At 48.3% G+C, this 27,158-nt stretch overlaps 1 protein-coding gene across 1 annotated transcript in view; it reads right to left on the reverse strand.

Annotated features, from left to right (window-relative positions):
• LOC147630018 (syntaxin-52-like) overlaps positions 1–24,329 on the reverse strand; it is a 36,045-nt gene extending 11,716 nt beyond the window's left edge. The window contains exon 1 of the mRNA XM_086811590.1: positions 23,975–24,329. Coding sequence (XP_086667716.1) covers positions 23,975–24,204 — 230 coding nt within the window. The 5' untranslated portion in view covers positions 24,205–24,329. The remainder of the gene's footprint in view (positions 1–23,974) is intronic.
• Positions 24,330–27,158: the final 2,829 nt, after the last annotated feature.

The following is a 27,158-nucleotide window of genomic DNA, read 5'->3' on the forward strand; positions in this document are numbered from 1 at the left end:
TGCCTCCTTTAGCTTATCAAAGGCATGAGAAGCATCATCTGTCCATTGGAAATCAAGTGCTGATTTCAAAACCTTTGTCAAAGGTGCTACAATTTCCGAAAACTTAAAGACCTTCGTGTGATAAAAATTGGCAAGACCCAAGAATGATATGACATCATGGATATTTTGTGGTGTCGGCCAATCATGAATAACTTGTATCTTCTTAGAATCAACAGCAATGCCTTCAGCTGAAATGATGTGCCCGATGTACTCTACTTATGCCTTGAAAAATTCACTCTTTTTTGGGTTGACAAAAAGTGCATTATCGCGTAAAACCTGGAAAACTGCATGTAGATGCTTTTTGTGCTCATCGATTGAAGCACTAAATACCAGAATATCATCCAGATACATAATCACGAACTTGTCCAAAAATGGTCGAAAGATGTCATTCATGAGACTCATAAAAGTTGCCAGGACATTGGTTAACCTGAAAGGCATGACCAAATACTCATAATGTCCATACTTCGTGTGCGGAAGGCAGTCTTGTGCTCATTACCTTCACGAATATGGATCTGATGATATCCGGACTTGAGATCAATCTTGGAAAATACTTTGGCGTGAAGCAACTGATCAAATAATTCATCAATAAGAGAAAGAGGATATTTATTTTTGATGGTCAGTTTCTTAAGGACACGATAATCAATGCAAAGTCGTATTGACTTATCTTTCTTTTTCACGAGCAAAACTGGTGCACCAAAAGGACTCTGACTAGGACAAATATGACCCTTGTCCGAGAGTTCCGTTAACTAGCGTTGAATTTCTTGGGATTCAGCAAAAGAGACCCGATACGGAGCACGAGTTGGTGGCGAATTGCCAGAAAGTAAATCAATCGGATGATCCACAGGACGTCGAGGAGGCAAAACTAGAGGTAGTTTTGCAAGAAACAAATCCAAATGCGGGACAAAAAAGGGTTGAGCCAAATATGCCACTTTGGAATTTTGGTCAAGCACCGTCTCCGTAGCAGAGAAAACCATTAAGAGTGTTGAAGAGCAATCGGCCTTACGAACCCACCGCTTTGCCTGTAATGCAGACAAGGTTGGTGTGGAGGGTTGATCGCAAATACCTTGGAGATCGATGTCCATACCATCTTTAGCAAACTGTAAAGTGTGGCTGCGAAAACTGATGATAGGATCATGCTGATATAGCCATTGTTGACCCAAGATCATATCGTATCGGGACAAAGACACAACCTCAAAATCCATCTTATCACGGTATTGGTGAATGTGAAAGGAAAGTCGAGGAGCCGTCGTATTGCAATAAAAACCCGATCCATCTGCCAACTCAATCTCATAAGTGTGGGTACTGCGAGTGGTGCGTATCTTTTAAAGCGTTGCACCATAGCTGTGGCCACAAAATTGTGAGAACATCCGTTGTCAATTAGGATGGTAATGGGACAGCCAGAAATAGAGCCAATTAGTGTCAATACGTGAGTAGACACAGAGGCTGGAATTGGAGAGACAAGATGTGTTTGAGCCACTGATGTAATAATGCAAGCTTGCGCATGCTGGGATATAACCATAACACGCTTGCTTTTGGAAGTTTCTGCAGTCTGGACCTGAGACTTGTCTTCGGAGGTGGAAAGTTCTACATTGGAGTTCTGCCGATTACTGGATCGCTTAGGGCATTCAAACCATCGGTGGTCTCCGGAACAAATGGTGCAGAGACCCGTCTTCTGTTGACCGGTAGTAGCAATAGACTGCTTTGGGTTTCGTGAATGGTCACGTCCAGAGTCACGGCCACGGTCTGATCCTCGTGGTTGAGAAGATTGTTGGAGCCATGGTCGGTCAGAAAAGGACCCCTCTCTATCACATGCACTCTGCACTCAGTGCATGGTGACAAACTGGCTCAACATCAGCAGTGCAACATTTGTACATTATTAGAACCCAGTAGGATGATATTTGTCGTACGCCGTGACCCATTGTACATCCTCAGTCCAAGATAAGTCAGGCACGAGCTACGTAGGTCATTCCTCAGCCTTAGCGGGTCAGTCAGTCAGTCAAGTCCCTTAACCCACTTGGAGAGAATCATTCATGCATGTAGAGTCAGTAGAAGCCTTAGGGTTTGCATCAGAAAGCACACTGCATCCTACATAATATGCATTCATATGCCTGTGCATCATTTAGAACATCTCAGAAGCCTTAGGGAATTTACTAGGATTTATCTAGTATTTTTTCCATATTTTATGGTATTTATTTAGCATTTAATGTCATTTATAAATATAAACTTTATTAAATAAATGACCAGCCAACTTGACCAGCCCCTAGTTAGTATAAATAGGCTTGCTTAGGGCTTAGTTCTTCATTCAGTCTTTAGAAGCTAGGCGCCCTTCATCCTCAGCCTTAGGAGCATCCACGCCTGCAGCCCTAGACTATGTTAGAAGTCATCTCCTGTCTATATTTATACACCAGGGCCTCTGTTGTGGGTGTGCCCGCCCTGTATAAGGTGTTTTATCATTTTTCCTCACTCCCTGTATTTTTCCCTATTTTTTTCATTTTTTCTAGTGGTGGGGAGGGATGCCAGAGGTTGGTAGGATCACTCCAGGGCTGGCCGACTGTCCCAACAGCAGTCCTGTGGCTGGCCGACTGAACACAGATGATGCGGTGAAGATTCCGACTCTCCCCACGTTCCCAGTGGATCGTCAGTTGGCGGGTCCAATTACGGCATCTGGAAGGTCATGATGGAGTCGGTGCTGGAGTCATATGACCTTGCTGATTTTATCATCATCGGGGTTCCACGGCCGAAAGCTGAGGAAGGGGGGTTACTGTCGACGAGGAAGGACCGAGAGGCACAGGCACACATGTGGGATCGTGTCAACGCCAGGGTCCGGTCGTTTATTTTCCTCAATTGCACACCACAAGTGATCAATCATGTGAAGCACATGACGCTGGCGAGAGGCATATGGGAGCACTTGGCTTCTTTGTATAACAGGGTATAACCCATGAAACGAATCTCCTTGGAAGTGCAGATGCGGGTTATGAATCCTGCAAAGTCCTCGACGATGCGGGAACACATCAACAAGCTGCAGGCCCTTCAGCAGGAAGTCCTACAAGCTGGGAAAGAGATATCATCTGAAGACATGGCCATCACTTTGCTTTCCCACTTGCCCGCTCAGTATTCTGCTTTCTATTCCTCGTTGATTACGAGTGGCAGGCTCAGCACCATTAACTGGAAGAAGCTTGTGCCAATGGTCTTGGACCAAAAGGAACATTTCACGAACCCTCCTCACAACGGAGGTTCGGAGGCCTTAACTGGCCAACGGTCGAAAGGCCGGAATAACAAGGGCAAAGGAAAGGCTTCACCGGAGAAGTCTTCTGAGAAGAAGCCTGATTCAGAACGAGAGAAGCTGAAGGCCGAAAGATCTTGTAATGATTGCGGCGAGAAAGGCCAGTACTGGAGGAAGTGCCCTAAGCGGACAGGAAAGAGTGCTGATTCCCTATTATACCTCATATTCGTTCAGCTGGCTCTTTACGGAATGCATGGGTGACTTTGGAGCAGATGTATGCTGCTCGTAATGAGGCTTGAATCTCGTTTTTGAAGAGAGAGCTGGAAAATCAGAAAATGCATGAAGGAGATGATATGTCTAGCCACTTTAACAAGCTGCAGGATTTGAGAGAGCAACTCATCAATGTGGATGAGATTATTCCTGAGACACAGCTTGTGTCCACCATCTTGAACTCTTTGCCAAGATCTTACTTGGCTTTTCATACCTCTTTGAACCTCAGCATGAGGAATGCTGTTGAACCCCTTAAGTATCAGGAACTTGTTGCTCTCTTGCTACAAGAAGAGCAAATCAGGAAGAATATGAATATGAACACAAGTGCTGAACAAGCATTTACTACAGGTCAAAAAGGGAAAGGCAAATCTCAGCCAAAGAGTTCAAATCAGAATTCAGGTGATGGTGGTTCATCTCAGGATACCAAGAAAGGTGATGGACATCCCAAGAAGAAGGGCAAATGCCATTACTGTAAGAAGCCAGGTCACTACATCACAGTGTGTAGAAAGAGGATTGCCAAAGAGAAGGCAAAGGAATCTGGGATGTCTGTAAATGATGCCTCTAAAGCTCCTCCAGAGACTGCTTCTTTTATTGAGGACAGGGATTACTGTTTCTATACATGCAGCTATGATGCCTCTTGGTCTTCACAGGCACTCAGTATGACAGAGCATGCATGTACTTGGTATTTTGACAATGGTGCTTCAAAGCATATCACATCTCGCAAGGATTTGTTTTGTCATGTAGGCCCTGCCCCTGTTGGCAAAACTGTTCAGTGTGCCAACAATGCTTCATATCCAGTTCGTGGCATTGGGGAGATTTAGCTCACAGCCATTGATGGCTCTATTCTTCGCCTTACAGATGCCTTATATGTACCAGGGATAAAGAAGAATTTGTTGTCCATTTCTTCTTTAGCACACTGTGGAATGCAAGTGCACTTTGATGATGACAAATGCATGGTCAGAGACAAAGCTAATGCTTTGACCTTGATGCTTACTGGTACATTATGTCATGGACTTTATCAATTGGATGCATTTCAGCCAGTGGATCAGTCTGCTTATAATGCATTCACTCTTACTCCAGCTATGGTTGATGCGGAGTTATGGCATGCTCGCATGGGGCATGTAAATTTTGGTAGTCTTATGCTTATGCAGTGACATAACATGTTTACAAACCTACCTCTTATGGAGAAGCCTCCAGATCACATTTGTGAAGGATGTATTTTGAGAAAAATGCATCGGTTTTCCTTCCCACGTGATCAGGCTCTAAGAGCAACTGCTAAGTTGCAGCTTATACACAGTGATCTTTGTGGTCCCATGCAGACGAAGTCATTAGGAGGTTACTTCTATTTTGCTACATTTATTGATGACTTCTCTCGTATATGCTGGGTCTATCCTTTGACACAGAAATCACAGGTATATGATGCATTTTTGGCCTTTGTAGCACTTGCTGAAACAGAGTCAGGATGCAAGGTTAAGACTCTCCGTTCTAACCGAGGGGGGGAATATATGTCACACATGTTGAATTCCTTTCTTGAGAGTAGAGGTATAAAACATCAGTATACTAAGAAGAGAGCTAAAGAAAACTATTCGGGCACTGAGATCTGCGCCTGCGAGCTCCGCCTCCCCCCCTCCCGCTGCTTCTCGCCGTCACGCCCCCCTCTCCCCCCCGCCTGTCCCCCGCCTTCTCCTCCGTCCTCTCCCCCGCCTCCTTCCTCGCACCCTTCCTCGCCATCTCTCCCCCGCCTTCTGCCTCGCATCCTCCCCCGCCATCGCTCCCCCGCCTTCCTCCTCACATCCTCCCCCGCCTCCTTCCTCGCATCCTCCCCCGCCTTCTTCCCCCCCCGCCTTCTCCTCCTCCGCCTCCTTCCACGTTTCCTCCCCCGCCATCCCCCCCCCCCCCCCCCCCCCCCCCCCCGCCTTCTTCCTCGCTTCCTTCTCTTCCCCCGCCTCTCTACCCCCCACGCCTCCTTCTCCTCCGCCTGGCTTCTCTCCCCTGCCATCTCCGCCCCCTCCGCCTTCTCCTCCGCTGCGCGGCTCTTCCCCCCCGCCTTCTCCCTCTCCTCCCCTTCCGTCTCGCCCCTCCCCCCACCGCTAGCTCCCCCGCCTCAGCCCCCCCCTCCCCCCCCCCCCCGCCACCCCCCGCCCCGCCCCCGCCCCGCCCCCGCTATCCTGTAACCTTCCGCCTCTCCTTTTCCTCGCAAGGCTGTGTCCCTCCTGTTGGTGACCTCGGTTTCTGGCCTTTTCCCTCTGGAGGACTCCATGGAAGCCGCTCCGACTACCCCTGCCGATTCCGGTCTCCGTCTGGAGTTCACAGCTGAAGATCATCAATTGTTTGTTTCCACAGTATCCGCTCTTGAGGCCTCCTCCTTGGTCTGCAAGATAGTGGGTAGCCGTCCGATGCGGAGAGAGCTTCGCGACCTTCTCCAAGGCAGCCTTGTTGGCGTGCCTGCCAAGATCGTCAGCGTAGATTTTTTGGGACGTGGCTACTATCAGGTGGATTTCGAGTCCCCCCAGGCAGCTCAGATGGTGCTGGCTCGAAGCCCCATTGCCCTCCGCTCTTCCCGAGCGTTCCTGGCACGATGGACTCACGGTTTCGACCCCGCTTCTGACCCGCTAGCAGGCGCGACAGGTTTTCCTGTCACTATCTGCTTTCCTGGACTCCGTAGGGAGTACTTGCCCCTCTTGTCATCCATTGGCAAGGCGTTCGGGCAGGTGGTGGAGACGCCTCAGACAGCGGCCTCAGTGATAGCTCGGGCAGCAAGACTCCCGGCCATTCGTGTTGTGGTTCCGTCACCGGAGTCCCTCTCGAAGACGATCCTCCTCCCTTGTCTTTCTGGAGGACATCTGATACAGTGCGTGGAGTATTCGGGCCTCCCCGGCCAGTGCTACATTTGTCGGGAGATGGGTCATCTCGCACGCGCCTGTCCCCGCAAGGGGGTTCATCCTTCACGCTATGCCGCCTCTGGACCCCCTGTAGGAGACCCGAGGGGTGGCCATCCACCTCAGAGACCGGACATCCCTGGCTCGCCTCAGCAGGCGCCATCATCTGACGAGCAGGCCCCGGCGGAGGATGCCGCGCAGACCCAGGAGGCCGGCGGATGGCAGGAGGTTCGCCGGCGGAAACGCCCGGCCCGTAGGGACCGTCGCAGACGCCAGCATGCAGCACAGGCTGGCGAACAGGCGACTCCGGCTGGCGTCCAGGCACCTACCCGCATTTATGCTCCAGTCAGGGATAGGCGGCCAGCAGGTCCCACCCCGATGGACGACTCAGTGCCCGTTGAGGCCGCCGGTGGAGCCTCCCACGTGGAGACCCCGCTCCCGCCTCCCCCCGCGGGGGGCCCCGCCCCCTCCATGGAGCAGATTCCTGAGGATCCTGGGCCGCACTCTGCGACCCCCGGCTCCTCTTCCCCTCACCCGGAGAGCACTCCTTCCACCCCCCCCTCTCCCCCCCCACAGCCCCCCCCTCCCGCCTCCCCCGGTGGCCCCCCCTGACACCTATCCTCTGGCAGATGCCTCTCCATCCTCTCCTCGCTCTCCCCCCTCCTCTCCGCGAGCCCCCATCCCTCCCTCGGCCTCTCCAGGATACTTCGCCAGACCACCCAATGCCCCGGGGCAGCGCAGCTGGGTAGGCCAGAGTTCAGTCCAGCGGCTGTTCCACCGCCACTCCGGGCCGGTGGAGATGGCGATCCTAGCTTCGCCCGCCACTGAGTTCTCTCCAGCCTCCCCTGGGGGGCCCCCGCGAGTGATGGGGCTCCCAGTGGATTACGGTTTTTTCAGGTGTCTCCAGCTGGATGCTAGCCCGTTCGAGACACTGGTCGCGCCCTTGCGAGTTTGCGTGGTGTGCCATCCCTCTCGTTCTCCTTCAATGGTGAGCAGCATGGTGGCCTTCTCCTTTCCTCTCAGTGTTGCCCCAGACACAGCATGGGATTGCAACTCTGTAGAGGAAGTTTTGCGTGATCAGATGCTGGAGTTTTCTCACCACTTCAGTGACTTGGGGCTCACGGACCTATTGCAGACCCGATTACACTCAGCCCGCATGAGCTTGTTTGGTATAGGAGATTGGCGGGCAGATCCGGTCCACACCTCAGTTGAGGCGGTGCTACTGATTCTTCTCCATGCCGCCCCGAGGGTGCAGCCTACCTTTAGATACATATATGCAAAGGATTGGTCTCACGCCTATGCCCTGGACAGGGCGAAGGCGGAGTGGGGCTGGACACAGAGACAGGTCACCCTCTTTTTGGAGAGACTCCGCACCCGGACAGACAGTGACTATTCTCCCTCCAAGCCAGCGCCCAAGACTCACAGAGTGGAGGGCAGATCATCCGGGCCGGCTGAGAGGGGTGAGCCAGTGGCGGCTGCTTCACTTGCCATAGCTCATCCATGAGGATCTTCTCATGGAACATCCAGGGTCTCGGTGGACATCGCTGCTACATTGGTCGGAGAGCAGACTTCGCCAGGAGATCCAGAGGGCTCTCGTTGGAGGACCCATAGATATCCTTTTCATCCAGGAGCACCACCTTTCTGCCGGGCGTACCCGCACCTGCGGGAAGATCTTGCCAGGCAGGAGTCACACTTTTTGGTCACCGGCATATGGCTCCCAGGGGAACCAGGGTGGAGTATGCATCTCAGTCAGCGAGCAGCTTCTATCTAAGGTTGTGGATTCTGGCACTCTGGTCCAGGGTCGAGCGCTGTGGATCATCCTTCGGGTTGGGGAAGACCGCATTGGCTTCCTCAACTTCTACGCCCCTAATGGGGCGACCGGGAGAGCCGAGTTCTAGAGCACCATTAGGCAGTCCCTCCCCTTGGCAGACCACTGGTGCCTAGGGGGGGATTGCAACATGCTGGAGGATGCAGAGGACAGGATGGGGGGCAGCCAGGAGACCATTCATGGGCCGGAGCTCGCTGCCTGGGAGGAACTAGTGCTGCAGGTGAGAGGCCAGGATCCGTGGACTCTCCCGGAGTTTGGCAGGTTGCAGGGGAGTTTATCTTTCTCGCGCTCGGATAGACGGGCCACAGGAGTTAACCTTTCCCGCATCGACACGTTTTACATTGATGAGTGGGCTTGTGATAGAGGTGGCACTGTGGGCATACTTGCAGGCTCCTCGTTTTCAAACCACTTCCCAGTGCTTCTCCAGATCGAGGACCCTACGAGAGGAGAGCAAGGCCAGAGCGTCCGGATTCCAGATTGTCTCATAGAGGAGCCCGAGATTGCGTCCAGAGTTGAGCAGGTCTGGCAGGAGCTGCAGTTCAGGAGAGGATCGGCAGCCAGCGATCTTGCCAGGGGCTTGCAGGAGATCAGTCGGATGCTCAGACAGGCTGCCCTGGACCGTCTGGAGGCCTTTAGAGAGCAGGAGAGGAGCCTGCGGAGGAGTCTAGCGTCCCTTCAGAGACTCCAGGAGAGGGATCCTACGAGCCCTTGGATCTCAGAGCAGATGGAGTCAGCTCGCACAGAGATCAGATCCGTCGAGGAGAGGAGGGTGGAGTTCCGATTCCATGCTCGGGCTTCTTTTTGGACACAGGCTGGAGACAGAGTGACTCAAGATTTCTTTGAGGCGACAGGGCCTCGCTTCAGACGAGAGGGTCTCAGGCGTCTTCGGCAGGCTGATGGCCAGGTTGTGGTGGATCCCCCCAGGGTTCGGGCGATAGCCACCGATTTTTACAGGGATCTGCTCTCTGGAGGTTGTGGTGAGAGAGGCTCGGGAGGCAGTCTGGAGCTTCACGAGACCGGTTGTGCCGGCCCATTTGCAGCACTCCCTTCTCTCCCCCTTCTCGGATACGGAACTGGAGGAGGCTCTTCAGGCACTTCCTCGGGGCAAATGCCCATGAGAGGATGGTCTCTCAGTGGCTTTCTTCCAGAGGTACTGGGGTCTCTTACATAGGGGTTTCAGGTTGGCATTCCAGGAGATTATGGAGTCGGGAGTCATGCCGGACAGCATGGCAGAGGGGTTGATTCACTTGATCCCCAAAGAGGGAGGAGACAGACTGGAGATTAGACAGTGGAGACCGATCACCTTGCCAGGCACGGCCTACAAGGTCCTAGCTAAGGCGATCAGCAGGCGACTTCAGCCTCACCTTCCAGACATCATCCACTCCACGCAGACAGGCTTCATCCAGGATAGGAGCATCCTGGATAACATCTTCTCTTTCTGGGAGGCTACGGCTTTGGCTAGATTTCGGCAGGAGGATCTGGCAGTGCTCCTTCTCGACTTCGAGAAGGCATATGATCGGGTGGACTGGGTCTTCTTGGAAGGCACTATGGAGAGGATGGGCTTCCCCCCTCAGTGGATCCGTGGGGTCTCTGCACTCTACACATAGGCTCATAGCCGGGTGCTGATACAAGGCGTGCGCGGAGAGAGGTTCCAGCTCTCGCGCTCGGTGCGGCAGGGGTGCCCCTTGGCGCCCTTTCTTTTTCTTTTTGTGGCGGAGGCCATGAGCACTTTTTTGACGGCACAGGATACAGGTTTGCGGGGCCTCCAGCTCCCCATCCGCACCTCGGAGGAGCTCCTAGACTCGGAGTTTGCGGATGACACTGCTGTCTATCTTCAGGGAGGAGAGGAGAACCTCCGCCGCTTCGCCTCAGCCATGGACAGGTTTTGCAGAGCTTCGGGCGCTTTGATCAACTAGCACAAGTCGTGTGGGTTGTGGGTCAGTTCTATGCCCCCCCGACCTGGAAGCCAGTTGATGGTTTTCAGTGGCTGCCCCCCGGCACTACAGTGCGCTATTTGGGATGCTATGTGGGCATTGACATATCTCCGGAGCAGCAGATAGCCCCCCTTCTTCTGAGCATTCGGAAGAAGCTTCTGTATTGGAGTACTGCTCGTTTATCTCTGGCTGGCCGAGTAGTTGTGGCCAACCAGGTTCTGCTTGCTACCATGTGGTACATCACTTCTTGCTGGGCCTTCTCTCGGGCGTGCATTGGCCAGGTGCAGAGGCTCATCAGGAACTTTCTTTGGTCCGGTGGCGACGGGCGGCCCGCCAGGGCCAAGGTGGCATGGGCTGTGATCACTCAGCCGAGGGAGAGAGGCGGCCTGGGCATTGTTGATCCTATTTGCCAAAGCCGAGCTTTGCTTGGCAAGTTGGTGGTTCGTGGCCTCCTACCAGGCGCTGAGCCGTGGAAGGAGTTTCTTGTTTCCAGGATGCTCAACCGCACTCCTCCTCTTAGCGGCCCCTGGACCCCCAGCATCAGGTGGATCTTTACAGAGCAGCGATCCAGAGGAGTGGGCCTTGGCTTCAAGGAGCGTTTTGCAGCTAACCTTCTGAGGGCCTGGGCGCATCTGAGGCCGTCACTCTTCCAGACTCCCCCGGGCACCGATGAGGAGCGCCTGAGGCAGCCATTGATCTGGAACCCTTGATCCGACTTCCCGGTGGCCATATGGTTGGATCGCGGTCTCACGTGTCGTGGGGCCCGTTGAGCTCCGGCCCAACCCAGTCCTTAGACGACTGGATTTGTTTTCAGCAGCTGCCTCTAGAGGCTCAGGAGAGGAGACTCAGTGGGATGAGGGGCAGAGAGTTGATGAGACAGGACATTGAGGCGGCCATCCCTCGGGAGTGGCGGACCCCAGTACAGGACCCTCCACCTCCACAGTGGATGGGCGTCTTCACTCGGCATGAGATCCTTCTAGCGGTCTGCGGCACAGCGGAGAGAGCCGCCCCACTCACTTTCGAGGTGGGAGAGGGTGGCCAGCTTCAGAGGACACGACTAGATTTGGATGAGCTCCAGGGTTGTATTTTTCAGAGGGTGCGGGTGGTCGGCTTTCATCAGAGACAGTGGCATGTAGACCCCTCACCGGCCTCGATAGGGGAGGACTGTTCTTGGAGATTATGGGCTTGGGACAGCAGGCCTCTTATTCGCCTTCAGTGGGATCCAGGTGAGTGGTTTTGGCGAGATCCCTACTCGGCTCCTACCAGCCCAGGCATCCCCTTTTTTCAGTACACGGCGAGGCTGGGGCGGCGGATTCAGAGGCACAGGATAGCGAGCACCCCGGCGGCGGCCGAGCATTGGCGGCGACAGGGGCGCTCCCCTGCCTTTCTTAGGGATTTCTGGCAGCGCCTTTGGGCCAGCTTCCGGCCCCGGAAGGTGACGCTTTTTCTCTGGCTCACAGCGCATAGAGGACTGGCTGTGGGGGCTTGGCTAGCTTTTGGCAGACACCCAGCGTCCTGCCCTCGGTGCGGCCATGCACAGGAGTCGCAGCGGCACTGCTTATGGGATTGCCCGCAGGCACAGCAGGTCTGGCAGCGCGCTCTCAGGTTGGTTTTTGCAGGCTCGCCAGGTGAGATGCTGGTGACGTGGGGTGCGGTGGCTTGGGCCACGGACAGCGGCCCGGCCCTTGGATATGAGGACGTCCCTGGCAGTGCGACCATCCAGGTCTCTGACAGGGCGATGGTGGTGGTTCCGACACCAGACTTCTCTTCGGCAGTCCCTCAGGAGGGGGACGGGCACAGATGGGAGATGATCAGCAGCATGACGGCTTGGCACATATGGAGAGCCCGATGCAGGGAGGCCATTGACCGCCAGGCGACTCCACCGGCGGAGGTCATACAGGCCCTCTGGGTGGACATCATTCACACCTTGATGGGGGAAGCTTCAGGGCGACTCGGATCGCATGAGAGGTCGTCGCAAGGCTTTCCTCCGCATTTGGCAGCCTGGCCCTTTCCTCATCGCGAGGGGCGAGGATGTCACTTGGCACTATAGGCCTCCAGTTTGGCTTTTCTCACCTCCCACATGTACTACTAGGTAGTCCCCCCCAGAGAGCGGCCAGCCACGGGGGTGGAGCTCAGGTGTTCACTGTGTGTTTTTTATCCCTCCGTGTGAGGTGAGCTTTGTAGCCTTATGGCGTTTTCTCATTAACTAATAGAAGGATCGTTTTTCCGGGAAAAAAAAAAACATCAGTATACTACTCCTTATACTCCACAGCAGAATGGGGTTGCAGAAAGGAAGAATCGGTCACTCATGGAGATGGCCAGATGTATGCTAAAAGCCACATATCTTTTGGGTGGAAGCTGTCATGTGTGCTTGTCATATTTTGAATCGATGTCCCACAAAGGCATTGGTTTCCATTACTCCTTTCGAGGCTTGGCATGGCCGCAAGCCTTCAGTATCACATTTTCATACTTTTGGGTGTCTTGCATATGCACACATACCCAAAGAGTTGAGGAGGAAGTTGGATGATAAAGCCACAAAATGCATTTTTGTCGGGTATAGCCGTGAGAGCAAGGGCTATCGGTTATATGACCCACTATCCAGGAAGATATTCACTAGTCGGGATGTGATTTTTTATGAAAAATCAAAAATATCCATGGCTGGTTATGATGCAAATCAGGCTGAAAATGATGTGTTTGAAGGTCTACTACCTATGGAGTTTCATTCCACGGTTGGTGATCCAACTCATGAGGGTACAGGACAGCCAGCAAATCATGAAGGTGGTGCAGAAATTCAGCAGCAAATTGAGCCAGAAGCTGAACCAAATATGTGAAGGCTGGTAACTGTTAGGGTTAGGGTTTGGAGGTACAGCAAACACAAGCGTGGGAGGCAGAGAGAGAGAACACGACTCTTTGTGTATTCAGATAATAATGTGAAGTACAATAGCCACATAATAAAGTGACCTAAAAGGATGTGTTCACGTGTCCGGCCATAAAATGTGCCGGGTGGACCAAAACACTTATAAACAGTTTATTAGTGTAACTAAACTAAACTAAACTGGGGAAAAAAACCTCCACTAACTGAAGTAAAAAGTGCCCCAATAATCTACTGTTGATCACTAGCACTCCTCTGGGTGCATACATAGCATAAAACCCAACAAACCCCCCTGGAGTGATATGTGATCACTCTACATCATCCACCAAAAAGAAACAAATTCAAAGCAGTGCGGAATGCTTCGAATTTCGGACGTGGTAATGCCTTGGTGAAGATGTCTGCCACATTCTGATCTGTAGGACAGTAGATCAGACTGATATCTCCTGCCTGGAGTCTCTCCCGAACAAAATGATAGTGAATCTCAATGTGTTTCGTGCGAGCATGAAACACAGGATTCCTCGCCACAGCAATGGCACTCTGACTATCAGTATAGATAGGTGTAGGCTCCTCCACTGAAATATCCGTATCAATCATGAGATGACGCAGCCAAACACACTCAACAGTAGTAGTGTAGGCGGCTCTGTACTCTGCCTCACAAGACGAAGTGGCCACTGTGGTCTGTTTCTTGCTTAGCCAAGAAATGCATGAAGAGCCAAGAAAGAAACAATTTCCACTAGTGGAATGTCTGGTATCAAAATCACCAGCCCAATCTGAATCACAGTAAGCGTATAACTGCATGTCACCCCCCTCAGGATAAAGCAATACAAGAGACAAGGTACCCTGCAAATACCGGAATACATGCTTCACAGCTTGCCAACGTGACAACCGCGGGCTGTGCATGAATCTGCTCAACTGAGAGACTGCATACTGAATGTCTGGCCGTGTAGTACACAAGTAAATAAGACACCTAACAGCCTGAGCATATGTAGTGGCATCAGAGGAAATACTGTCATCTTGTAGTGATAGTTTCATCCCAGGCTCCATAGGAGTGCTAATAGGCTTGCAATCCTGAAATTTAAACTTCTCGAGAAGTTTAGCAACATACCGAGATTGCAACAACCCAATGCCTCTGTTATCCTGCACAAGCTGTATGCCCAAATAGTAGTGTACAAGCCCCAAATCAGACATGTCAAATGTCTGTTGCAGTATCTCTTTAAAAGCTGCAATTTTGTCATCATTTGATCCCATGAGCAAGAGATCATCTACATAAAGACTGATGACCAGCAGATCTTTCTCTTCTTTCTTTACATACAAGGTGGCTTCTGATGGACTGTTCACAAATCCTTGAGTGAGTAGGAAAGCATCTATCTTTGCATACCAAGCTCCTGGAGCTTGTTTCAAACCATACAAGGCCTTTTTCAGCCTGCATACTTTCCCTTCATGACCATGTTCTGCAAAACCTATGGGCTGATATACATAAACTTCCTCCTCGAGGTCCCCATGTAGGAAAGCAGTCTTTATGTCCAACTGGTGAACAACCCAACCACGATGTGCAGCCAATGCAATGACACACCTAAGTGTCGACATACGGGATGAGGAGCAAATGTCTCCTCATAAATCCATCTGCATGTCTTTTCAACTTATAGACCCACTTAGTACCAATTGCTTTCTTGCCTTTGGGCAAATCAACCAAATCCCATGTTTGATTCCTTTTAATAGAATCAAGCTCATCCTGCATGGCTTTGTTCCAATGCACATTATCTCGTGCATCCACAAATGAATCAGGCTCATCATCATCCTGTAAACTGGCTGCCATAACCAGATTCACGTGGAAAAGAAAACGCTGGTCAACAAGTACCTGATGGCTGTGTTGATGAAGCCAATCTGTAGGCAAAAAGACCAGCAGGTGCTGTCCAGAAAACGCAGCAGCAAAGGGCTGCAAATCTGAGAGAAAACGCAGAGGAGAGGGTGCTGAAAACAGTTCTGAATCTGGGGCAGCAAAGAGGTTGCCAAACCGGGAGCGATGATACCATGAAAGAGTGCAAAGAGTGGAAGCAGAGTGGCACTAGAATGTGCTGAACAGAGAGTGCAAGAGAGAGAGAGAGATATGGAGAGAACTATGCTGAATATACTGAAGCAAAACAGTCCCAAGCAAGAGACACTAAAAGTCTCATAAGTGAGGGAGCAAAATATGTACAAGACTGAATGAATGATAAGAGGCCAGCCCCACCTATTAATAGGTGAGGAGGGCTGGCCGACTGGAGCAGAGGAGCTGGCCGACTCGTAAAATACCAAAAGGGCTAGGAAAAATCCCAGAAAAATATGGAAAAAAAGGAGTGGCCAGCCCACAATCAAGGGCCATACAAATGGGACCAAAAGGACACCAGAAATGGGCAGATCTGGGGATGAATGTGCTAACAATTATGACATGGTTGCCCGAGCTTTGCGGGTTCAGATCACAACACGTTCCCTCGAGTTTGATGATCTGTGTACTCTCCTCTTGGAAGAGGAATCCATCCTAGTTTCACAGGGGAAATTGAAAGTTTCATCGTCTATTGCACCTGATCAGGCACTCGCGACGATGCAGAAGAAAGTTCGAAGTCAGTGTTACAAGTGTGGGAAGAAAGGCCACCTGTCAAAGGATTGTCAAATCAAAGGACAAAGGCAAAGCCAAGGACAAGGCCAAGTCTTCAAAGAAGGGCAAAGACAAGTCACATGACACTAACACAAACTCGTCTAGTGATAACCCCAGCTCTCCCAAGGCCTTACAGACTGCCCCCGCGAGCTATCTTCCAGAAACGGCTTGTGGGCGGGAGAGGGGGCTTTCAAAAGCTCTCTTATATTAAATCTGGAGCATGGCACCCGTATGTCGGAGTTCCAAGTATAAAGACAGGCAAGTTCACTTGATGGTCCGGATGAGTTCCAGGATCAACCAAGTTTCCTTCATGGTTCGGATGAGTTCCAGAACTGTTGGTCAGCGGAGACTATGGACAGGATGTGTTCCATGTTCATGTGTTCGAGGTTATTAGATGTGATGTGTTCACAATTCTACTTTGAGTTTGGAGCCAAGAAGATTTTCTTTTACACTTTACAGTGGCATTATGTTTTCTGTAGACAACAAGCTGACATGTGCATTTTCCGAGGTGTACTCAGCACTAGCCATGCTGAGTGTCCATGGTCGCACCTTCGTCATCAGTTTTCTTCTAACTTTTTTGCACACTTCAAGATGCAAAGGGGGTGTTGAAATATTGCATCTTATTTTGCTGTCGTGGAGGTCCTATCGGCCTGTTTCTACAACCGACCTGGTTCATGCATAAGTATATAAGAGTTGCTCTCTTTTATTCATTAAATCATCTTACACTGCCCTATTTGCTGGGTCTTGTACTCTGTAACCTCAAGCTAATAAAGCTCTTGTTCTTGCTTGCAATCTTTCTCTCATGTTTATTTGCTTCCGCTTGTGCACATTCTTTCACATAGGCTCGAGATCAGTTCATTGAGGTGTTTCTACATCCGTGTACGGTTCAGCCAGGCTTCTGATCCTCCGAGATCTTGCGTTACAGTCCACAATCATTCTCTCTAAAGTAATAAAGCAAATAGTATCTCGTTATCGGGATAGGGAGCCCTTCAGTGGGTAATTTGGGACCCAATCTAGTGTACAGTTCTCATATATCTCTCTCTCATGTCTTTAAAGTTTGAAGTATTAAAGTGGATTGCTAAACTCACGAAACTCGGGATACAGAAGACGGTGTGAGCATTTGTGTGACAAGATCTTCCAATACAAAGACTTCCGCTGCATATTACACTCTCATTGTCGAGGCTTCTGGAAGGACTGCTGCTGCTGAGAACTGGGGCAAGGTTGAGAACCGCCAAAGGGTTTAGAACCATCACGAACAAATTTGTTGCCGGTGCCGAAAGTAGAAGAGCTTGGGCAACCTTGTGACGAAGATCCCCATTGTGTGACCGGGATGTCGGCTATGTGTTCAGCATAGTGAATAGCAGTTGCAAGATCGACTGGGTCATATTTGTGAAGATCGGTGCGCAACGTGGGAGTAAGTCCCTCAACAAAAGCGTGTAGCTTGTCTTCTGGGAACTATGGAAATCTCCAGTACCAAGCTGGTAAGCTGCGAGATATACGAGGCCAATGATTCAATTTGGGTCAAATGGCATAAGCGAGATCGTGCTTGAAAATCCACATTGGCAAGTACAAACTGCTTACGGATGACACGCTCAAATTTGTCCCACGTGTTGACGGTCTTCCCATCAGACAGTCGCCATTGCCACCATAAAAATGCATTGTCTTTTAACAAAGACGCAGCGAAGGTAATCTTTCATGCATCGGTGAGGTCCATGGAATCAAAGTACAAGTGGAGCTTGTACAGCCATTGGTCAAGTGTATGCTTAATGCGTTGGCCGGAAAAGAGTTCAGGAGGTTTTATGTCCAGCTTCTTAGTTTTAGATGCTTGTAATAAGCGATAAATTACTTTTAAGTCATCAGCTTCTACCTCTGGGGGTACAATGTCGGTGTCTAGAACTGGTACATCGATTGAAGCCGTTCAACTCGCAAGTTGAGAGTGTCAAGACTGCATCTGCGATGTAGTGGCCATTTGGTTCTGCATCTCTTGCTGCCATTGGGTGAGAGCAGGTTCGTCTTTGATGATTGGTTCATCCGCCATGGTGAGGGATGCAACTGGATTACTTTGTTGAAGCTCCTGTTGGCGTTGTTGTGCCCTAGTGAGAACCATCGCCAAAAGAGCGAGTGGATGCCATGGAGGAAGGCTGAGGTGAGGTTGTCAATGGAGGAGGAGGAATAGACCACCCGGTGTAGTGTGGTCGATCAAGAGGAGAGAGTAAGGGGCTAGGATTGGGACTGACAGCTGGTGGCAAAGGAGTGGGTGTCCGAGGAGTATATGTAGGTGTGGAAGGTCAAACACTGAATTCCAAAGGAGCCTGCTCAGGGTAAGTATTAATCTCGTGGTAGACGAGAGATGCCTCCGGAATGGCGAGGCCAAGATAAGGGTGCCACTCCAAGAGGAAACTGTAATGATGAAGGTCTCGAGGCAAGGTATGTATCCTGAAAATCCACATGTCAAATTCTCGATCACAGGATGTGGGTGTGGCAACTTGGATTCGGAAATAGGCTGGAGGAGCAGGAGCTAGCACTGGGGCAGGAGAGGTTACAGGTACGAGAGAGGGGGTGTCCTGAATTCGTATGGTCCCTCGGCCATAAGCCACCACCGTAGGAAAATTTACTCAAAGATGGTGAAGTGTGTCCAGCGGATATGAGTTGGTGTTTTCAGCTCGTAACAAGTGATATTGGACCCGGATATATGTTGTGCCCGAAAAATAATGAAGTGGCGGGTTTCTGAATTATAAAAATGCCACATATTAATGTTTGCAGGCACAAGGAAAGATCACACCTGAGAACAGTGTGGAGAATATTGCCAAGGAGAAATTGATGAGGCCATGATGATCAGCAGATACCGAAGTCGTGCGTGCGGAGGAGGAAAACAACCATGAACCGAGCTAGCACAAACAGGATGCGAAGCCGGCTAGTTGTAACGTAAACGGGCACGCCAGGTTGTTTTTTTTTTTTTGGTGTGCTGGTCAAGCTGGCCGTTTTCTTTTTTTTTGTTGACAAGTGTGCTGGGTGCTGGCCGCCCATGTGGCTGAAAAAAGGCTTAAACAAGCCTTAAGCCTTAATAGTAAGGCTTATAATAAATGTTGGATATGTGTACGCCAATAGGCGTGGCTTTTCGAAATGATATGCTTGAACGGGTGTGGCGCTTCGAAGAAACGATTCAGCCCAGAAGGATACGATCAGGACCTCCAGGAGAGTACAGGGCAGCCTGCGAGCACTTGGATGGAACCCAAGTGTGAATCTCTACTTCCCATCGTTTTGTTTCTTTTTGTTTGAGAAAATTGGAAAAAAATGCTTAATCAAGCAAAATTAGCAAAATTGGGCAAAATTAAATGGGGCATTCTCTCCTGTTCTTCCATACAACTTTTGCTACCCCTAATTTTAAGGTTAATTAGCTGATTTAGGGTTTTTGATTTTTAGGGTTAGGATTAGGGTTTTTTGGATGTGGGCATCCTACAGGTTGAAGCTTGTTTGCTCTGATACCACTGTGAGGACTTCCTAGTCTATTAAGACATAATTGAATAAAAGAACTAAAGATAAGTAGAGAGCGGAAAGCTGTGTGTTGTTTTCATTGAGACACAAGGCCTTGTTAAATAGGACCTAAAGAGGTACAAATGAAGAGACACATCCCTGACGAAAGGGTGTGACTCTTAAATGAATAGTTATGTCTTTTGGACGTAGAGGTGTGTCCTTTAATCAATAGATGTGTCCCTTTGAAGAGACGTGTCCTTTGATGATGACCCATGTGACAAGGCGTGACCCTTCACTGGTGTCCTTTCAATGATTGAGAGTAATTAAAGGTAATTAAGTCACAATCGTGACAATGTCGAAGTAGACTGTTGAAGCCAAACTCATCAAAAGAGTCGAAGTAGCCTAGCCACCAATCTCATACACCTAGAGGGAGTGAACGCAAAACTGTCATTTCAAGACCACGCATGAACACACGCTCTTGTACTAGAGCCTGGCCCCCACCCTCGCAGAGTCCGTGGCTCAAGCCTCCATAGTGTAAGTACACAAACAGGTACTAGTAAGTACATAGTTTTCAACAACAAATACTAAACACGTACACACGGATCCGGTTCACAGCAAGTACATCTGGTGCAACAGGTACTACTGTAAGCACAGCATGTTCAGTAAGGTTTTCAGCAAGACCAGCCGTACAGCAACTACAGTAGGGTTTCCAGCAATACAGCAAGTACAAAAGGCTTTCGAAAAAATATTGCAAGTACAGTAGGGTTTCTAGCAAGTACTATAGGTACAGAAGGGTTTCCAGCAAGTACCGCAGGTGCAATAGGGTTTACATGAGGGTAGGTGCAGTAGATGCAGCAGGTACAGAGGGCTGTACAGCAGATGCAGATAGTATTGTGAGCCTAGTCCGGGACGAGTCAGCCAAGGTTCCACTCTACGCGTCCGAGGTCAGGTGTGCATTGTCCTGCACATGAAGCAGTGCCAGTCCGTACTGAGTCTCCCTCTGGAATGATGTCAGATGATCTGTGTATTTGGTTTGCAACCGAGTGCCAAACATCTGTAGATGCATGTAGGATTGCATGTAGGAAAAAGGGGCCAGCCTATAAGGCTACCCCAAAACAAGACTTAGTGCTCATATAGTGGGCATGGGGGAGGTTTAGAACCACCCCAAGGGCCAGGAGGGCCCCCATGTTGTGCCCACCCGCCCTAGCATGGGCTAGGCAAGCTGTCGGATAGCCCTAGGGGCCCTGGCTAGGCAACCAACAGGGCCATGAGCCCTACCCAGCCAATTGGCCAGGTGTGGGGGGCAGCCCCACACTTCTTGCGCAAGGCTGCCCAGCCTTTTTAAGTATGAAATGATGGACAAAATAAGCATCTAATGCTTATTGACCTGGACATGAGAATAATCACCAAGCCGACTTCTGTAGAGCTGGCCAACCAGCATCCTGAAGGGGTATAAATACCCAAGCCAAGAATTCAGTAGATCGTCTTATTATTCATGACAGGTTGCTACGTTCCAAGGGCCAGGACAGCCAAGGGAAGTGCTCCAACCAAGGTGAAAAGTGCAGGTCAAGATTCAGTCTTTATTTTCAGATTTATATCATTCTAATAAAGCAAATACACCATTCGTGGTGGGGACCCTACAGAGGGTAGTTGGGACCCAATACTATGTCCTCCTCTCTCTCTCTCTCTCTCTCTCTCTCTCTCTCTCTTCTACACATCTTAAATATTGCGCATTATATTCGTCATGAAAGATTGCTGAATTTGAGCATTGAAGTTACCGATTCGACCTAAAAGCTTCCGCATGTTACATGGGGAGAGAGAAGGGATGCACCAGCCTCACATGAGAGAGAGAAACAGTAGATTGCTTGTGTAGTGGGCAGGTGGAGTCGTCCAACCTCCTAGTGCCATGTGGCATTGCCCACCTTAAACTATGGTGGGCACCTCTTTTTAGTCACACACACTTCTGTGTATTTCCTTGGTCAAAAGAGTGCCCACAAGTTAGGCGGCCCATACCTGGGTCCTTTGGGCCCCGAGCACTAGTCAACGACCAGGTAGTCAAACGAAAACAAGTCATGCAGGCTGCCCTAATGTTGGTTGCTCTCTTTCTCTCTCTTTGGAAGGCTGCCCATGAAGTATACCAACTCTTGGGGACTGTTTTGAAGCCAAGAAATCTTGAAGGCAAGGGTATTTGATCATTATATTATATACCTAGATGAATCCAGGAACATGCCCAAATTCACCTTTCAGGAATGTGCATGCTATATGCTCATAGTAGTCAACCCACAAGACTATATAACTATCAACACCATATTGCATAATATGATTTTCAGCCATTGGGCATTTGTTTTTTTAATTGGTTATCCATGGACAAACCATTGGGCACTTGCTACAACAATTGGGCATGTATTTAAGCCATTGGGTACTCACTATTGCCATGGGGTATTGTATCTCAAACATATGGGTTCATGGACAGCTTTATGGCTTTATGATACAACCATTTGGGTACATGGACAGATTCATGGACTTATGATTCAGCCATATTTGTTTATGGATAGCTATGTGGGCTATTGAATAAGCTATGTTGGCAGGTATCGACATGGAATATACATATTCTTGGCATTTTCATGGGTAGTCCGTAGCCCATGTATATGAATTATTCATGGTTGTATGTGGATAAATCTAGAGTGTGTGCTCCCCCAAAGCTTGTGCATGATATTATTGTCCTTGGGTAATAAAATACTCCAAGGGGAAAAAGAAAGGAAGGTGCGGGGGGGTGGCCCATTCTGACCTCTATGTGGTGTCAGATGTGCACATCTCTCTTTTACGATTTTGTGGAATTAAGTGGCATATGTTTATGGCTATGGCCAATTTTAAGTGTTTAATTACATTACTGGTCAAGTGTTTTGTAACATGCGGAAGCTCTGGGGGTCTTCTTTCAGCCCTAAACACTATTGGAAACATGCTGATGCAAAACGCAAACATGAAGAGAGAGAGAGAGAGAGAGAGAGAGAGAGAGAGATGCTAGAAATTCAGTATACTTCATATAGTACAAAAAGGTACTTTTCTACAACCCTAGGCTGCCTCATACAAAAGGTGATAAACACCCAAAATCTAGTCCCTACTTGGACCCTGAGGACCCAACCCTTATGGAGTTGAATGACTAACACAATGAGCATCTTATGCTATTTATAGGTTCTTGACCAATGGATGAGCTGGCCGACTATTGTCGAACCAGCCGACTGGTTTGGACTCCAATAAACGCTGGTCAGGCTGCGCCTTCTTGTTTGGTCATGATGCGCCTGCAGCCCGCCTTCTTCTCGTATAGTCAACCCCTGCTGTCTTGCAGCAGAGCCCTCCAAGTCCTCCAAGTCTTGCTCCAAGTCCAACCTACTCCCTCATCTGCACCTTGTGCTCCAAAGCCTAGCTTAACGTCCGAGGAGGGGAAGTATGTTATGTACCGAGAGCTAGCAAGCCTAATCCAACAGGGTTAGGGGACCCTAGGATTAGGAGATAGCAAGCAGATACAAGATACATAGGGCTAAGATTCAAAATTAATAAACTAAGCTACTGGCTATCTATAGCAAGTTGGCTATTTATAGCAGCAGTTATCACTATATAACTGATGCCTTGGGTTATTATTTGGTAGACAATTGTGCGGACCACGGTGCACTTTCGATGGGTATGTGCATGGACCAGAGTTTCTACTACCATGGTTATGGTAGATTGCAGATAGTCTTTCCGAGGACCCTTGCGGATAGGCACTGGTGGTATGCAACGCCAGTGCTAATTGGCATATACTGTGGAGTAGAACCTTAGCCCCTGGCTCAGGGGTGGATCGAAGTAGTGATCCTACGGTTGGGTAGTGAACTTGCTTGCACCCCTTTTATTTGGTTCTCTAATCTTGTGTTGGACTGTGTTTAGAAGATCTTGGTTGACAAGCCTGGGAGGCCTATTATATAGGGAATAGAGATTCCAAAACAAGAGGCCTATTTTGGAGAGCTTTATTTGACAACATGAACACAAAGCTAAATTACTCTTTTGCATATCACCCCTAATTTGATGGACAAAATAAAGCTACAGACTCAGAGTATTAGATATGCTCCAGTGCTATATTGGGTATCTCAGATCTTCTCAGCAAAAGTACTTGCCTCTTGTGGAAGTTTGCATACAGCACAATGCACTCTTCTATAGGCAAAGCTCCATTTGAGATTGTTAAGTATACACCTTAATCTGGTGTGATGTGGACATGCTTCCCACTTGCAACCGCCTTTTAGGTAGGATTTGGGTCCAATTCGAGGAGTTTTGACAGTCTAATAGATACCCGAAGGTGCACCAATGGATGGGACACAAGTTGGGCACAATACGAATATGTTTAATGACCTTTTGGATGATATACTTTTCGGTTGGAAAACGGCTCTCCAACCAGCATACGACTAACCATCAGATTCTTATATCAAGGCAAGTCAAGGGTCATTTGAAGGCATCCATTAGCCAAAGTTTGCAAGACCAAAGGCAAGGCAGCAAATAAACATAATGGATCACAATGTATCACCACAAAAGCTGTAAATCAGTAGGCCAATGGTGGGCATCTTGCTACATTATACACTCCATGTTATAATTTCCCTATGGTGGGCATCTTGCCACATGATAAACGATTTTCCAGGGCATTTTCTTTTTTCTTTTCTTCTTTTTTTTATTGTTTTGTTCTTTCGTTTTCTTTCCTTTTTTTGTTTGAGAGAGGGACTCGAGATGAGATGTGATGGGGAAAAAAACTAGTCCAAAAACATTCGAAAAAATATAAAAAATGAAATGGTGCTCACAGAGATTTGGTGAGAGAGGGGTTGCTGAGGAGCGACTGGAGGCTGTCAAGGCGGGTGCCCAGCATGGTGATCTTTCTTCTGGTGGCCGACAAAAGGCGAGAGTTCTCTGCTGAGCGTGATCCGCCGCCGACTGGTGTTGCTGAATTGCGCTCTGCTATGCGAGAGGCTATGTCGTCTGTCAGCCTCATCGCATCCTCATATTCCCGCATCCAGGAATCGCTCTGTGCCATCTTAACTGCTCTATCACAGGCTTTGTGTTTGAAAACACACACGCCCGCGCGCACGCGCACACACACACACACAGAGAGAGAGAGAGAGAGAGAGAGACGCACAGAGAGAAATCGTGGAGGACAAAGGGCCTTCCTTTGTCATCAAAAAGATTTCACATTACGCCATTGCGCCCGGCCGGACGCGTCGGGACCGTCGACAACGGTGTGAACACTCCCATTTGTGCCTAGAGTTGGGTTATGTGAACCTAGCAAGTCACACTTTGACACATATTGTGAGCCTTCTCACGTGTGGCATGAGCCTACCCAGACATAACATGAACCTACAAAGACATGATGTGAGCCCACCAAACTTGCATGATCCAATTTCATCCAAACTTATGTGATTTTATACCCATGATTTCAAAACTTCTAAAACTCGTGTGATTTCGTCAAACCATCGTAGTTTGATTTTGTTCAAACATGCTTGAGTGGCCTAATCTCTCAAAACCACCATGATTCCTTAATGCATTATTTTTCTATGACACTATTACCAAACTGCTTAAACCTTCTAATCTAGCCATCAACAACCAATCATATAGGGAGCGTTAGCTAAAAGAAAACTCACCCAAGACAAACTCTTTGATGCGAACTCGGTCTAGGAGAATTGTTGGAACGGTAATCCAATCAAATATAGTGCATAAAATCACACATCCTCAAACCCACCTAGCCTTTGGTTGAAAAGAATTTATAGCAAACCCACACTTTCATAGGCCTTTATCACTTAAGAAAAACAATATTGGTCTGTAGACTCTCAAGAAAGAGTAAAAAGCACTCAAAAAATGATAACACTATAAAGAATTAATATCTAAACACGCAGAAGATACTATCTATAGTTGATATGAGTGATTAGTGATGATAATCAACACAAAGAATAAGCAATTAGTCAAAAACGCTAGAATCTACAATATAGAGAGAGAAAATGTAGCATGTAAAGAGATTATGTAGAAAACACAAATTTTGGACCCAAATGCTTGTAGCATATTACATTGATAATTGCACTCCAATTCTCTAATTCTTTGCTCTCTACAGTCTCCCACAAAGTCCACACTTGCTTCTTCTCTTTTTCTCTCTATTTTCTCTTATTTTTATTATTTACCACTCTTTGCCCCCATAAACTTTGGCTAGCCACTATGCATGTATTTTGGCCCACTCAAATCACCTTTTTTTACTCTCTACACTCACTCTAAGATCTACCCAATTATCTATTACAAATATTCCCCGCTCTAAGGTTACTCAATGACTCTCGTCTCATCATAATAGACATACCAGCATGCATATGTCCATCACATGAAATTGCTTCTACTTCTCCAACACTCCCTCTCAAAAGGAAGTTCATGTCTTCAACTTCAAACTGTTCAAATCTGAATCTCTCATTTTTTTCCCTACTTAATCCTTTTGTCATAAGATATGCAATCTAATCATGTGGATTGATGTAGATTACATTAATTTCTTTTGCCAATACTTTCTTCCATACATAATGATATTGTACTTTCACATGTTTAGTTTTTACATGAAATACCAAATTGTTATCCAACTGAATGAAGCTAACATTATCACAAAACACGTGTACTCGCTTCTCCACTTCGAGACCCAAATTGTCAACAAGTAAAGGCAACATCCATGTGACCTCACATGAAGCTTGAGCCAATGCCTTGTACTCAGCTTCTGTATTGCTTAAAGCCACTGTTGATTGTTTCTTAGAAAGCCAAGAAACAAATGTGTTTCCAAGTGCACATGCTATACCTATCCAATTTGGATCACTATATATATGTAGTCTCAATTGCTTGTCTCTTTCATAAAATAAACCATGATTCACCATAGTCTTCACATACCTCATGATTCTCTTCATTGCATCATAATGAGGTTTTGTTCATGCATAAATTGACTAACTACACCAACACTACATGCAATATTGGGTCTGGTGATAGTAGTTAGATAAATAGGCTTGCCCACTAGCATGTGATATAAGATAACATCTTTGAACAAATCTTTGAACTCTTTCCTTAGCTTTTGATTCACATCCATTGGTCTAGTTATAGGCATGCAATCTTGCATACCAGACTCTTCAAGAAAATCCAACACATATTGCCTCTATAGCTTATACACATACCATCTTCAGTCTTGACAATCTCTATTCCCAAAAAGAACTTCAACTCACCAAGATGTTTCATTTCAAACCCATATTGCCTCTATAGCTTATACACATACCCTCTTGACAATCTCTATTCCCAAAAAGAACTTCAACTCACCAAGATGTTTCATTTCAAACCCATCATACAATTGTCTCTTCACTATTTCTATTTCTCTTGCATTATTTCCGATCACTATGAGATCGTTTACATATATATAATATAAGTTTAAATCTCCCATTCACTTCTCTTTTACAAACAAAGAGTGATAAGCGGGGGGGATGATATGAAACCCTATTTGTTGCAAATACATAGCCAATCACTCAAACCAAGCTCTTGGAGCTTGCTTTAATCCATATAGTGCTTTCCTCAACTTGCATACGTGCATCTTCTTTAAACTATCCCCACAAAACCCTATGGCTAAAAACCATATATACTTTTTCTTGCAAGTATCCAATCAAGAAAGCATTCTTGACATCCAAGTGGTATAGAGTCCGTCTCTAACTCGATGTTCTGGCAGCCACACCCATCTTGGCTACTACTAGAGCAAACATCTCATTCTAATCTATGCCATATATTTGTGCATAGCCCCCAATCTACCTTTGAAACAACTTATGCTTCCATCTGCACTATGTTTGATGTGATATATCTATTTGCATCCTATGACCGGCTTATCCATAGGAAGCGGGACAAGCTTCATGTCTGATTTTTATACAATACATCCATTTCTTCCTTCATAGATTTTTGCCACTCCTTGCTCTTGTTTGCATCTTTAACACACCTTCT

This window comes from Cibotium barometz, chromosome 17 (assembly GCF_041138505.1).
Source record: "Cibotium barometz isolate CiBa-2024 chromosome 17, ASM4113850v1, whole genome shotgun sequence".
NCBI classification, from domain to species: Eukaryota; Viridiplantae; Streptophyta; class Polypodiopsida; order Cyatheales; family Cibotiaceae; genus Cibotium; species Cibotium barometz.